The sequence below is a fragment of the Palaemon carinicauda genome, chromosome 42 (genome assembly GCF_036898095.1).
Source record: "Palaemon carinicauda isolate YSFRI2023 chromosome 42, ASM3689809v2, whole genome shotgun sequence".
NCBI lineage: Eukaryota > Metazoa > Arthropoda > Malacostraca > Decapoda > Palaemonidae > Palaemon > Palaemon carinicauda.
The window spans coordinates 25,865,212-25,877,734 of NC_090766.1; the positions used below are offsets into that span (position 1 = coordinate 25,865,212).

General features: G+C 42.1%; 1 protein-coding gene across 4 annotated transcripts in view; it reads left to right on the forward strand.

The window, feature by feature from the left end:
• Positions 1–219: 219 nt before the first annotated feature.
• LOC137632780 (phosphatidylinositol transfer protein alpha isoform-like) overlaps positions 220–12,523 on the forward strand; it is a 68,802-nt gene continuing 56,498 nt past the window's right edge. For 2 of the 4 annotated variants that reach the window (XM_068364864.1, XM_068364862.1), the window contains exon 1: positions 220–368. In XM_068364864.1, coding sequence (XP_068220965.1) covers positions 352–368 — 17 coding nt within the window. In that variant the 5' untranslated portion in view covers positions 220–351. The remainder of the gene's footprint in view (positions 369–12,523) is intronic. The other 2 variants (XM_068364861.1, XM_068364863.1) reach the window with 1 other exon arrangement.

Below are 12,523 nucleotides of genomic sequence, written 5' to 3' on the forward strand. Positions count from 1 at the left end.
ATTTATAATATAGCCACCGCCACCACCACCACCACCACCACCAGTGCAATCACCAACCTAGTAAATCATTCCGAACTGGATGTACAGGCTTAACAGCCTCTTCCAGAACATCAACTGTAAGAAACTGTAAGAAACTGACCTACTTTAGTTACCATTGAAATTTCGTTTTCTATGATGTACTCTTAGTTTATCCATCCGGCCCTAGATGGCTCTGCGCCGCCATTATATTATAATCTTGTTCGCCAGCTGACTCGACCTTCTTGGGTAGCGGTGACCGTCGCTCGAACTTTGCAGTAGTGACGTAATAATCAGTGTCAGAAACACCCCATGTGTGTATAGAACTTAGGTGAAATGATCGTCAAGGAATTGTAAGTTAAATCGAAATTTTAACGGCGGTTTCCGTCCCATTCCCCAGATTTCGGGCAAAGAATTGAAATGGGTTCTTGGATGTTTTTATTTATGTTAATAGGAGAAGTAAATTGGGTGAAATTTTAATGGGAGAAATTGGGGTGTCTTTAATCACGATAGGTAGCCTAGTGTTATCAGCCCAAGGAAGACCCCCGGTCGGGTGGCACTGAAATAAGGCCAAGGGCAAGTTTATGGAAAACTGTATCTAATGGAAAGGAAGAGAATTTTAATCTTGACTAAACATTATGGTGATTTGCGTGGGCAGCAACAGGTTATATAGCTTAGGCTTGGCTTGATTTAGGCTGCCCTGTGTACCCATATATACTAATGGATTACTCTTAGGGTGACCGTATTTTTTTTCTTTTACTGCAGCTAATGTAAATTACATTCTAAAACCTATGGGGAATATAATATTGGGTCGACGTTTTATAGGCCTGATTACTATATGATAGGCTCTTTCTGTAGCCTAGCACAGACCTTTTGATATTTTCATAAGGGATATCTTTGGTGTATATTTATCCATACTTTGTTGAGATATTTTTATTTGCTATGCTTAAGGATATGAATTCGCAGGTCAATTTAGCCGACTAGGACACAGCAGCCTAGTTTGTACGAGGGTAAACGGAAGGTTTGATATTTGAGACGGTAGATGGGTAAAGATTTAGATCAAATTACAGAGTGGGACAATATCCCTAATGTCAAGAATATAAGGTGATCCTGGTGTATTTATGGGTACTTTGAATGGTTTTGATGGCAATATTTGGCAGAATTATATATTTTTCAAATAATATATATTTAAGATTCCAGAAGGTACAATTGAAAATTCAAATATTTAAAGGGTGCAACCTAATTTATCCTAGGACTTGTATCTTTTCCTACCAGAGGGGGCGTGGCCTTTCTCCTACCCCTATCTTAGATCTCCGCGTCCATGTTTTACCCAAAGTCAAGTTGTAACCTTATGTTTACTTCCTGACTGGCTATCCTTTTGAAACTTGTTTTGGAGACTTACTTCCAAGTTTGACCTGACGTTAAAATTTGAAAAATATATTTTTCCGCTGATTAACATCATGTCAGAACATATAGACATGCCAGTAACACTGTTTGTTGTGTGTACAGTACTGTATTTGGTTGTGACAAGCAAAAACTTTATTATTAAATGTCAAGTAATTTTTTGTATGGTGAAAATGTTATCTATTTTTGTCTGAAAAACGATATTTTAAAGCTAGGTTTACGAATTATGAAATATTACGATTTAGCGTTGGCCTGATAGGAGTGAAGCCGTTTGGGAGGCAAACACAGGGTTGAGACTTAGTCTCAGGTTAAGCTAAGGATATGGCAATTTAAGGGGGCTGCAGGTTTGCGCAACCCCCCTAGTAGGTAAGATTATGGCCGTTAGGTTAGGTTAGGTGGTGATTTTGTTTGTTTCGGATTTAAAAAGTGTTTTTCAATTATAACTTATGAAAATTTACACCCTTTCTATCCCAACCAACCACAAGGGAAATGAAAATTTCTTCACTAAATGAATACAGTATTAAAGTAGAACCGTTTCAATTTGTCATCGCTAGAGGCAGAGGTAGCATTTGTAGATACGGAGTAAGGAGGCTTGCCGAGAATAAGCCAAGTGATGGTGTAATCACCGCTGGAGATTGGCAATATCTGCTAGTGCTTATAGTACTGAAAAGGGGAAATCAGTCGGAACCGAAGCACCACCTGTCAGGAATTTTATGAACTGTGGCAAGAAGCTTCCCATGGCAGGGATGCAGATCAAAACGAAACTTAGTCAAATATAGAACGGTAAGAATAAAAGGCAGTTTTTATCCAATGTTCATCTAGGTTATTGGTAGCTGCTGACTGTAGACTATGAGACTCCAAAGAAAAGTGTCTTGAAGATATCTGTTTGTCACTTCCAAATTTCTAACTAATATTGTACTATACTATGCAAAAAGATTTACCTTTTAGCTCACTGCCATTGAGGTTGCAGGGGCTAAGCCTTTTCTACAAGTTAGGACACTGACTGTCCTGGGTAGGCAGAGGAATATGAGGTTTCATTGTAACTCTGGTAATATAGGCTTTTTTAAAGTGCATTATTATATGTTGTAGACAGTTTTGGTATCCTATGATTATAAGCTGTTAGATTTTGGGTGAAGAGAAATATCACCTTACTTCAAAATGATTGATTTTCACTACAAACAGGTTCTAAAAACATGGGCTGTGGCTCATTAGATTTGAATTAAAATTCTTTCTGCCAAATTTGGTTTACTCTACTACAGATCAGGCTATTAGCCTAACTTCGGACTTTACAGCACTTAATATGGAGCTCTTGGTTTTGAGGCTTAGCTTACGTCACCTAAGTATTAGATGGTTACCGTTTAACCAAAACTATTTAACTTCAAAATCTTGTGTTAATTTACCTTACCCAGTCTACAACACTGTATCCTTACCTTAACAAGTAGTTCTAATATATAGATTTTCTGCATCATTAAAACACTTGGCAGGATGAGGCAACCAAGCTTGGATGAAGCAACCAATTGCTAACTACGTAGGACGTTCAGCATTATGAGCTTGTGTAGTATCTTATCAATAACTGTACACAGAAGACTTTCAATACAGCAAATAGTATCTTGTAATACTGTACTTTATGGCCTCCTTGTTGTTTGTGAGACTTCAAGAAAAAGTACACATGACGTGGTCCAACAAAATATGCCGTTGTGCATTTCAGCATATCCATTACCTGATGCTGTAATCCATTCTAGAAATACCTTTGGCTTATCAGACATGAAAGCGGCTTCCTGTTAGAATAATTGAGGAAGACGACCTATTACCACTTTTCTACATGGATAATAGGTCTTGTCAGGTCAATATAAGGAAAACCAATTAAATTACTGTACATTCTGTATTCATCAATCTAAATTTACAGATAACAAGTCTTATTGGTGTTGATGGACTACCCACAAAGTCAATAATAATCTTGCATTTATTATAGACTTCTCATAATTGAGATGCAATCTTAATTTGTTCCTAAACAAAGACGACTCATCGTCCTTTACGTAGGATAAAAATAACAGCGAATTTGGGAATACGTCAATTAAAAACTTATAACGAGGTAGATACCTGTCGATAGCAGAAAAGCGTCTCACTTAGATATGTTTTCTCTTTTCCAATGGGTTTGACTTCAAGAGGGTTAGTGTTGTTTTCGGTAATGCTTGGCGAAATGAGGAAATGCCCTGGAGTGACATTGAATATCTGCAGCATTTTTGTGAGTGCATTGGAAGTTGATCCTCATTGGATATACCCTTTATGCAGAGAACATGCATGTTTACAATCTTCACTGTGTGACGGGTGACTGAAGTAGCCATCCTCTCAGTGGGAGAGGTATGGGAGGAGTAGAAAGAATAAATTGAAAAGGTAGTCTTTGCCTTCTGGGTCTTCCTTGAAGTCAAAGAAGGCCCAACTCTTCTCTGTTGGTCCCCTTGGGGGGCCCAGTTGGGCAACAGTGGGCCCTTTAACAGTAGGGCAAAGCCAATGGCAAAGGGGTTCTTCCGTTTCTTATAGAAAAGTGGTAGGACCTCCTTCTCAGGGAGTCTCCTTTATTTCAGGTTTTGGGTGTATTGCGTTTGCTGTGGTCTTCATTGGAGCTTCAAGGATGCCCTTCTAGGTGAAGCTGCAGCAGGCTATCGCAGCAAGGCACCAGCAGGAAGCTCTTGCGGCTGCGGACGTCAACCCTCGGGATTCTCTTAAGAAGTCTTCTGTCATCTCTTCAGCCCCTTCGGAGCCTTCAGTAGGAGACTTGTCTCCTCGGTGGCTTGCCCGAGGAAAGCGCCTTTCTCCTGCACAGAGGATAGGCAAGCGACAAGCAAGTGAATAACCCTCTCTCTTCAAGGAGGTCTCCTTCAGAACACTCTGAGCGCTTGCGTAAATCCCCCTTTGGAGGGGTATCATATGTTAGCCTCTCGCAGGCAATCATACTCCTCGCCACCTTCTGCAGGTTCTTCAAGAGATGGCTTCCTTTCTTCCAGATGTGCTTCATCCAGGTGAGCCCTTCAGTGTGTCTCTCCTAGAGACATCTCATCCCCCCTGCACCGCTCACCCCAGCTCGCTTCTCACTCTAAGCGAGCCTCTTCCAAGCACGCCTCTTCCCATTCTAAGTGAGATTCCAGCACCTGTTCTAGAAGCATGTCATCAGCGAGTTCTTCTCAGTGAGGTGCCTCCATCTCTTCACGAACATCTTCCAGACTCGCTTCTCCTGTAGCTTTTTCATCTACGAGTTCAGCTTCTGGACGGGCCTCACCCCAGTGTGCCTCGTTGAACAAGTGATCATCCAGATAGGATCTCCTTTTTCCAGACACATATCTGAATGCGCAAAGTGCTCACCAGAAGTCTTCATAGGACATCTCCTGCTGAATTCGCTAGGTGCATAGCTGTAGAATGCGGTAGACTTGTCATCCCAGGTTGCACTAGATTCCTTTCCTCTGAACCCACAAGAAACCTCACCCCAGAACACGCTAGGCATATCACATCAGATTACTCTAGGCATGTCATTCCTGAACGCGCTAGACGTGCTTCTCCAGAGCATTCTAGGTGCTCTTTGCCTGGCAGAACAAGTTTATTTGACTGATTATTCTGCTATTTCTGACTTTGAGAAGCCAAGATCTCTTTCAGAACATGCTAGGTGTTCATCTTTCAGGTACTTTGAAGATGGAGCATTTCAGGCACTTGTCCAGGGGACAGTCTGTAGAGCCCTCACCTTTAGAGGACAAGTCTATACAATTTTACTTTCCCGCAGAAGGCGAGTCTTTGAAGCTGATTTGGCAACCTTCGTCAATTGCATCTCCAGCACCCAAACCCAGATTGACTCGGCTGGATCCAGAGTTCTATCCTAAGGACATGGACAAGCAGTTAGCTCGCATTAACATGTGCCCCAGTAACCAGATAAGAAATAGGGTGCAGATTACAACTTCCAGAGGAGACAGTCATGTAAGATCCCACAGGTTGTTTCTCTCTCCTAGAGAAATTACTCTAGTTGAGAACTATAGGCTCTCACATATAGAATACGACTTATACCACTCTCCACCACTCATGAGGGCCAGATAGGACAATAGGAGAGAACTTCCAGAGCAGGCTAAGGACATCCAAAAGGACTGTGAGGGTCCCACGAGTCATCTTTCTCCCATGGCAGCCGCCTCCCGGTTAAAGAAGAACAAGGCCTGGAAAACAGTTCCCAAATCATTAGGCCTCACAGATCCTAGGATACCAAAGTATATTTTTCTTTTAGTCCAGAGAATCCTCTAGGGTCTCTTCCTCCATTCCTTTGGTTTCTCTTTCTTCTGTCTAGAGTAGTGGGGAGGGACATTATTTTCGACAATGACACCCTCCAGATCAATCCAGGATGATCGCTGAGAGGGAGGATTCTTATACGACTTGGAAGAATCCGAAGGGGTTTTCCATATCTGGCTGGACCTAAACTTTCGAACACTAAGGAGGGCAAATTGGACTGGACTTTTAGCCAAGTCTTCAAGTTTATCTGGAGGGTCAACGGATTGGGGGAAAACGTATGATTTTTGGGTGAAAGGAAAGGTTGACTGGCCTTTTCTTTCTCCTTCAGTCTTCCCCTCTTGTGAGGTACAGCTTTAAAGACCTTGCCAGCTGGACTCAATCTCGATGCAGGTAGGGTCCATTCACCTTGTGGCTGCTCTGTACTCGGGTACATAAGTCATTTTCCCACACTCCTTACTAGGAGGAGTGTGACGTACCCAAGCATACAACATGATTCGAGCAGATACATCACACATGTATGCCATACATGTGTACAATACACGGATGTTAGGCGTAGTGTAACAACCTTTAAAGCAGAGATGTGGACTCTGATACATTATTACTAAACCACTAGTATATGTGGTGGTAGGATCGTTAACTCGTTCAGTATCCCAGGTGCAGAGGTTCTAAGTATCCTGGGTTAAGTTTTTCAGCCATATGGAAAGGGGAATTTTTCCTGGCTATGGATGAGTCTCCTATGTAAAAGACGATGATTTGCGTTTTTGTGTAGGAACAAGTGACAAATTTTAAAAAGTATTTTGTATTTTTCTTAACTATACGAACCTGAGTCCTTTGCACATACTTTTCCACCAACCCCGTATCAGTCCCAGATGCTATCTAAGCGAGTTGACAGTGAACCAGGTGGGGACATTCGCTTCTCCCCATCTGTCGGGTAACTACCTCTTTGTCGTTACTGTATAACCTTGTTATAAGTTTTTAATTGCCGTATTCCCAACTTTGCTCTTATTGTTCTCTTGTATTGTATAAAGGACTCGGGCTTGTATAGTTAGGAGAAATACAAGTTACTCAAAATAATTTGTGATTCTATACCATTGATTGCAACATCTTTTACATTTCATCTCAATTTTTTTTTTGTAAAAAATTTCTGTGGGCATATCAATGTAGCTCAGCTCTTCCCCTCTGTATCAAGTTTTGCATAAGAAATATGCAGTATAGTCAAACCTTAACTTTGGTAGGGTTTAGATAGTAACAGAGATTAAATCATATGCTGAGAAACTAAATGATTACATTCGTAATGAAACTTCTAAACCCCTACTGTATTCCTGACACTGTATAACTAGAGAAAACTTGTGGATCTCAAGCTTGAGAGGCGTCAATGACCTTCGATGTCAGGATGCAAGAAAACTTCAAAATATTCATTCAACCTTGAGAGAAACAACAAAAATCATAGTTGTATAGCATCATATAGAAGCAACCAAAATCTATAATTACACAATTACTTCAAAATTCTTTTATGTAAAAGTATGCCTCAACTTACTCTCCCCAAATATATTACTTGGTACCATATCCTGTGCTGTATTTGGTCTTTATAATTGTATTTTTTGGTCATTTCAGTTAAAGTGCACTCTAAATTATGTAAGTTTCAATGCACCTTGACTGAAAAGACATAAAAGCATTGAGTTATATGTGAACAAATAGACCACAGCAAACTTGGTTATATAACAAGGGATGGTAAGTTGAGAATGGTCTGGTTATATAAGTGAATTTTCAACCTCTAGTGTTATACTGTAATGGGCTTTTGTCTGCTATTAAAGCCTGTTCTGTATTGGATGTTACATCCTTGTGAATGAATATCCATAAATATTGCTTTAAAGAATTTCAGGGCTGCCCCGTAAATAATTGAATTCAAGAATAACAAACTGGTGAATGGTGAGATCTGACAATACTGTATAAATATCATCATATACAGTTTATATAATAAAAATTTATTACAAATATATGTACATGAATATTTTTTTTTTATATATATATGTAAACGTAGTTGAAATCATAACCTAGTTAAAGCATCATGAGAGAGGGGGAGAGAGAGACTAGGTCCATGACTTGATATTTTGGACATTTAATAGTTTATGAAAGGAGATATGCTGAGTCATTTGCCTGTATATTGAACATGATAGCATTAAGGGTACAGTACTGTACTTGTAAAAAGTTTTTAGTTTAGATTTATGCTGTATCACATCTTGGGAGTAGGAACAGGTTCTACATTTTTCCGCTAAGTAAATAATTTTTAAATTTGGTGTCAGTTTTTTTTTTGAGATTCAGATTCCAAATGACATACTTTTTCATATTATAGTATCATGGTATGTTTATATGTACAGAATAAGTGTTGTTTAAGAAAAGATCTATTGTACTGTATATGGATAAAGAATAAAATGCAATACAGTATTTGCTATACACAATTTTATTAAGATTTATTTAGGGGTAGAATAGTGACGTTGATAGTTAGTAGTAAATTGCCATAATTATTTTTTATGATGTTCTTTGGTGAAAGGCGAGACTTCTAGAATACCCTGCGTAAGATTGCCTCCGGAATTTTGATAGTACTGTTCAAATTATTTGTTGTCCTAGAAAATGATCAATGTATTCGGTAGTTTCTTACAGTATTTGAGTATTGTATATTAGTTTTAGGGAGTATTACTTTTTTAACCCTTTTACCCCCAAAGGATGTACTGGTATTTTTCAATATTAAACTTACCCGATAATCATGTAGCTGTCAACTCTGTTGCCCGACAGAATTCTATGGAGGGATACGCCAGCTATCACAATACTAGAAGGGGGTGTTCTTACCAGCGCCACCTGTGGCCAGGTACTCAAGTACTTCTTGTTGACACCTCCTCAATTATTCCTCTGTCGTGCTTCTGACAAGACGTTCTGGGATACGCTTATGTTCTTGGAGTATTTTCACGACTTTGGTGAAGTATTTCTCTTTGATTTCGGCTGTCGCTTTACTGGAAACTTCTATTTTAGCTTAGTTAGCTTTTGGAATTAATTTGATTAATTTTGGTGACGAAGAGAGTATGAACTCTCGTTCACCTTTCAATGGCCGACCCTTCCCTTAGACGGAAGTGTTGGTGTCTAAGAGAGTATAGACTCTCTTTCTTAATTTTGCTTAACAAAAGTTATAGATTTATTTTATATCTCTCCGCCTCTTATAGGCCTCTTCGATTAACTTCCTTTTATTATAAACTTATTAAAATTAATTTTTATATTTGTTTATATTCGACCTTCCTAATAGTAGGCGGTCTTTTCTTGGTACCGAAGTTAATTATCGTGAGCCCGTCATTTCGGTTTTACCTGTTAACATATTATGCTATTTTAATGTCTTTGAAAGAATTTCTTTGATAGTCTCGTACTTTTTCAAAGTTGAACTAACGTTTTGTTTGTCTCGGCAGTTGTTGACGTTCAGAACGTTTCAACTTGCACTCTATCGTTACGATAGAGAAAGAATGTTCACGGTTTCACATTGCAGTAAGAGTAACCGTGTCTAGCGTTTTGTTCATTCTTTCTTAACTTAATGGTTTTGATCCTAATAAAGGAACTTTTCCTTTTGGGAAATATTTCAGTTTTTTCCTTTAACAATAATATGTTTTAACGATATATATGATTGGGCTCTTCTCTCAGGTTCTAAGTCAAGAGAGAGAGAGAGAGAGAGAGAGAGAGATAGAGACGGAGGGAGAAAGAGGATAAACGTTTCCCTCAAGCCTGCCAGGCGTACGAGTAACGTCGTTATCGTTTTGCTCTTATCCCTAGTCTCTTTAGGGGAAGAAACTAAACGTTTCTAGAGTGATCTAGTGTTTAGTCTCTTTCCAGCCACTGAATTTTCTTTCATTAGATTTTTCTGTTACATTGTAATTCTGTTTTCGCAATTACTAACTTTTGAGAAGGATAGAATTGCGTGTTTCAGGTACAAACCACTTAAAGTTTCGAGTTCAGTGAAATAAGTGCAAACAGAAATCAAAGTGATAAGTGATTAGTGCGTGAGGGTACTTTTGTGCGCGCCAGTCGTCCTCCCAGTCCGGGACCTCTTGCAAGCTCCCAAGCCCAGGGGAGAAGCAATGTCGAAGGGCATAAGGGTTCGGCAGGCCTTGATCGGCGCACAGAAGTATCCTCGGTGGTTGTGGGCGTGTCTTACCGAGACCGTCACTCCCACCCGCAGACGATTGAGCCCTTATTTTGCTCGTCTGCAGAAGAGATTTAGAGGAGAAAATAAAGGCAGAGTTACGCTGGTCTCAGGTCTCAAGACTTCTTAAACGTAAAGTCCAGACCTATGCCAGACGTACGAAGTAAAGTTCAACAACCCGGATGCAGTCATTGGGTTAGCTCTGACTCTCCTCAGTCATCAGTTTGTCGGGCTGAGAGTGCTCCTACACTCCCCCCCCCCCTATGCTCGCTCCGCCTGATCGCAGTACCACCTGCCAGGCGTACGATGTTGTGGACTCTACTACAGTCCATGCAAGCACAGCTTTCGGACCTGATGCGTGAGTGTCGTGCTGAGAGTGTTGCACCTCCTCCTCCTCCTGCACCGGTGGTGCACCAACCGCCTGCACCCGTTCAGCCTGTGCTGCACCCGCCTGCACCGGTGGTGCACCAACCGGCTGCACCCGTTCAGCCTGTGCTGCACCCGCCTGCACTCGCTGCACCCAGTCGCAACACCATCTGCCAGGCGTACGATGTTGTGGACTCTACTACAGTCCATGCAAGCACAGCTTTCGGACCTGTTGCGTGAGTGTCGGGCTGAGAGTGTTGCACCTCCACCTGCACCCTTTCAGCCTGTGCTCAACCCGCCTGCACTCGCTGCACCCAGGCGCAGCACCATCTGCCAGGCGTACGATGTTGTGGACTCTACTACAGTCCATGCAAGCACAGCTTTCGGACCTGTTGTGTGAGTGTCGGGCTGAGAGTGTTGCACCTCCCCTGCACCCGTTCAGCCTGTGCTCTTCCCGCCTGCACTCGCTGCACCCAGTCGCAGCTCCATCTGCCAGGCGTACGATGTTGAACCTCTTTCTGTGTTCGCTGTTCCCAGTGTTGTTCAGCCTCAGCCTTCTTTAAGGCAACCTTCGGTTTGGGATCAGGAGGATTACCCCACTCTTCCTCCTCCTCCCCTGGCTGCTCCACCGGTGGTGCAACTCTCGGTGGAGGTACAACCTCTTCCACCTGTGAGTCAGTCTCCTCAGCTGCTGCACCGAGCTCAACCCGTGCACCCTGATCCTGCGCCTCAGACACCTCTGCTTGCGGGAACTTTACCTTGTTCTGCGCAACCTCGGTCTCTTCACGCTCCACTCATACCACAGGAACAGGAACTTTCTGCACCTTCCACTGTTGTTGTTCCAGCTCGTTCTGACTCTGCTGTTCAGCATACCTTACCTCCATTTTCAAACCATGGCAAAAATATGAATCATGAGTTATGAATGTAAGGTAAACATTATGTTGATTTTTAAACCCCATGCAAGCATGCATAAAGCACTCTAGCACTGGTCATGGAATTTCTGAGAAATGTTAAACGCCATGCACACGCTCTGCTTTCCTTACAGCAGGCTCTGCTTACAGCAGGCTCTGCTTACTACATGCTCAGCATTCAGCATGCTCTGCATTCAGCATGCTCTGCATACAACATGCTCTGCATACAGCATGCTCTGCATTCAGCATGCTCTGCATACAACATGCTCTACTTACAGCATGCTCTGCATTCAGCATACTCTGCATTCATCATGCTCTGCATACCTTACCGCATGCTTCTCAACATATCTTGGGTTGTTGCCAACTCACTAGACTGTCAAGCAGTTTCATAACGTTGCCTTCTAGTCTGCTGCTTTTGCACCAGTGAACCCTCACTCAGAGAACTTAGCTTTTCTAGGATAAGGTCCCTGTAGATGAGAAAGTTCTTTTCTCCCTCCTTCTGATATTCCCTTGAGGACTCTGTCATTTGGAGGGAGCCTTTAGCTGCATAACCTCTTATGGACTTTTATTTAAGCATAACATGCTTACAGGGAAGGTAATGGTTCCACTTCAGCCGCTAATCCCGTCTGTTACCACACCTGCTCCCATAGACCTTGAGCTGTGTTGCATGACATGCAGTCCAAGCTTAGTCCTTGTTAGAGGATTTTTGTTTACGGAGTCAATGTGTCACGGGGAAGACGTTCAACAACCAACAGAAGGGACTTGTTGTGACGCAGTGCGGCAACCTCAGCAACCCGTTAAGGAGTTGTCTGTACGACCCAGATAGTCTAGACAGATTCGGGTTGTCACTGTACTTCCTCGCTTGCCCATGATTGTCAGTTTACAGACTGTGCAGCAGTATCATGATCTTGTGTCCGGCTCCGTCAGACGACTGGCTTTTAAGAGCTCCCACAAGTCGTCGCTGTCTGGAGATTTTCAAATGGACTATGGATCTGACCAAGGAACTGGGCCTCCTGGTCAATTTTGAGGAGTCTCAGCTCGTTCCATCCCAGACCATTGTTTCCTTGGGTATGGATCTTCAGAGTCGAGCTTTTCGGACTTGTCCGTCGGCCCCAAGGATCTTCCAAGCCCTAGAATGCATCCAGAGCATGCTGAGAAGGAACCGATGCTTAGTCAGGCAAGGGATGAGTCTAACAGGGACACTTTCATCGCTGGCCCTGTTCATCGAGTTAGGGAGACTCCACCTCCTCCCCCTTCAGTATCATCTAGCTGCTCACTGGATAAAGGACATGACGCTAGAGACGGGCTCAGTTCCTGTTTCCGAAGAGATGAGGTCTACTCTAACGTGGTGGAAGAACAGCATTCTTCTCAAGGAAGGTCTACC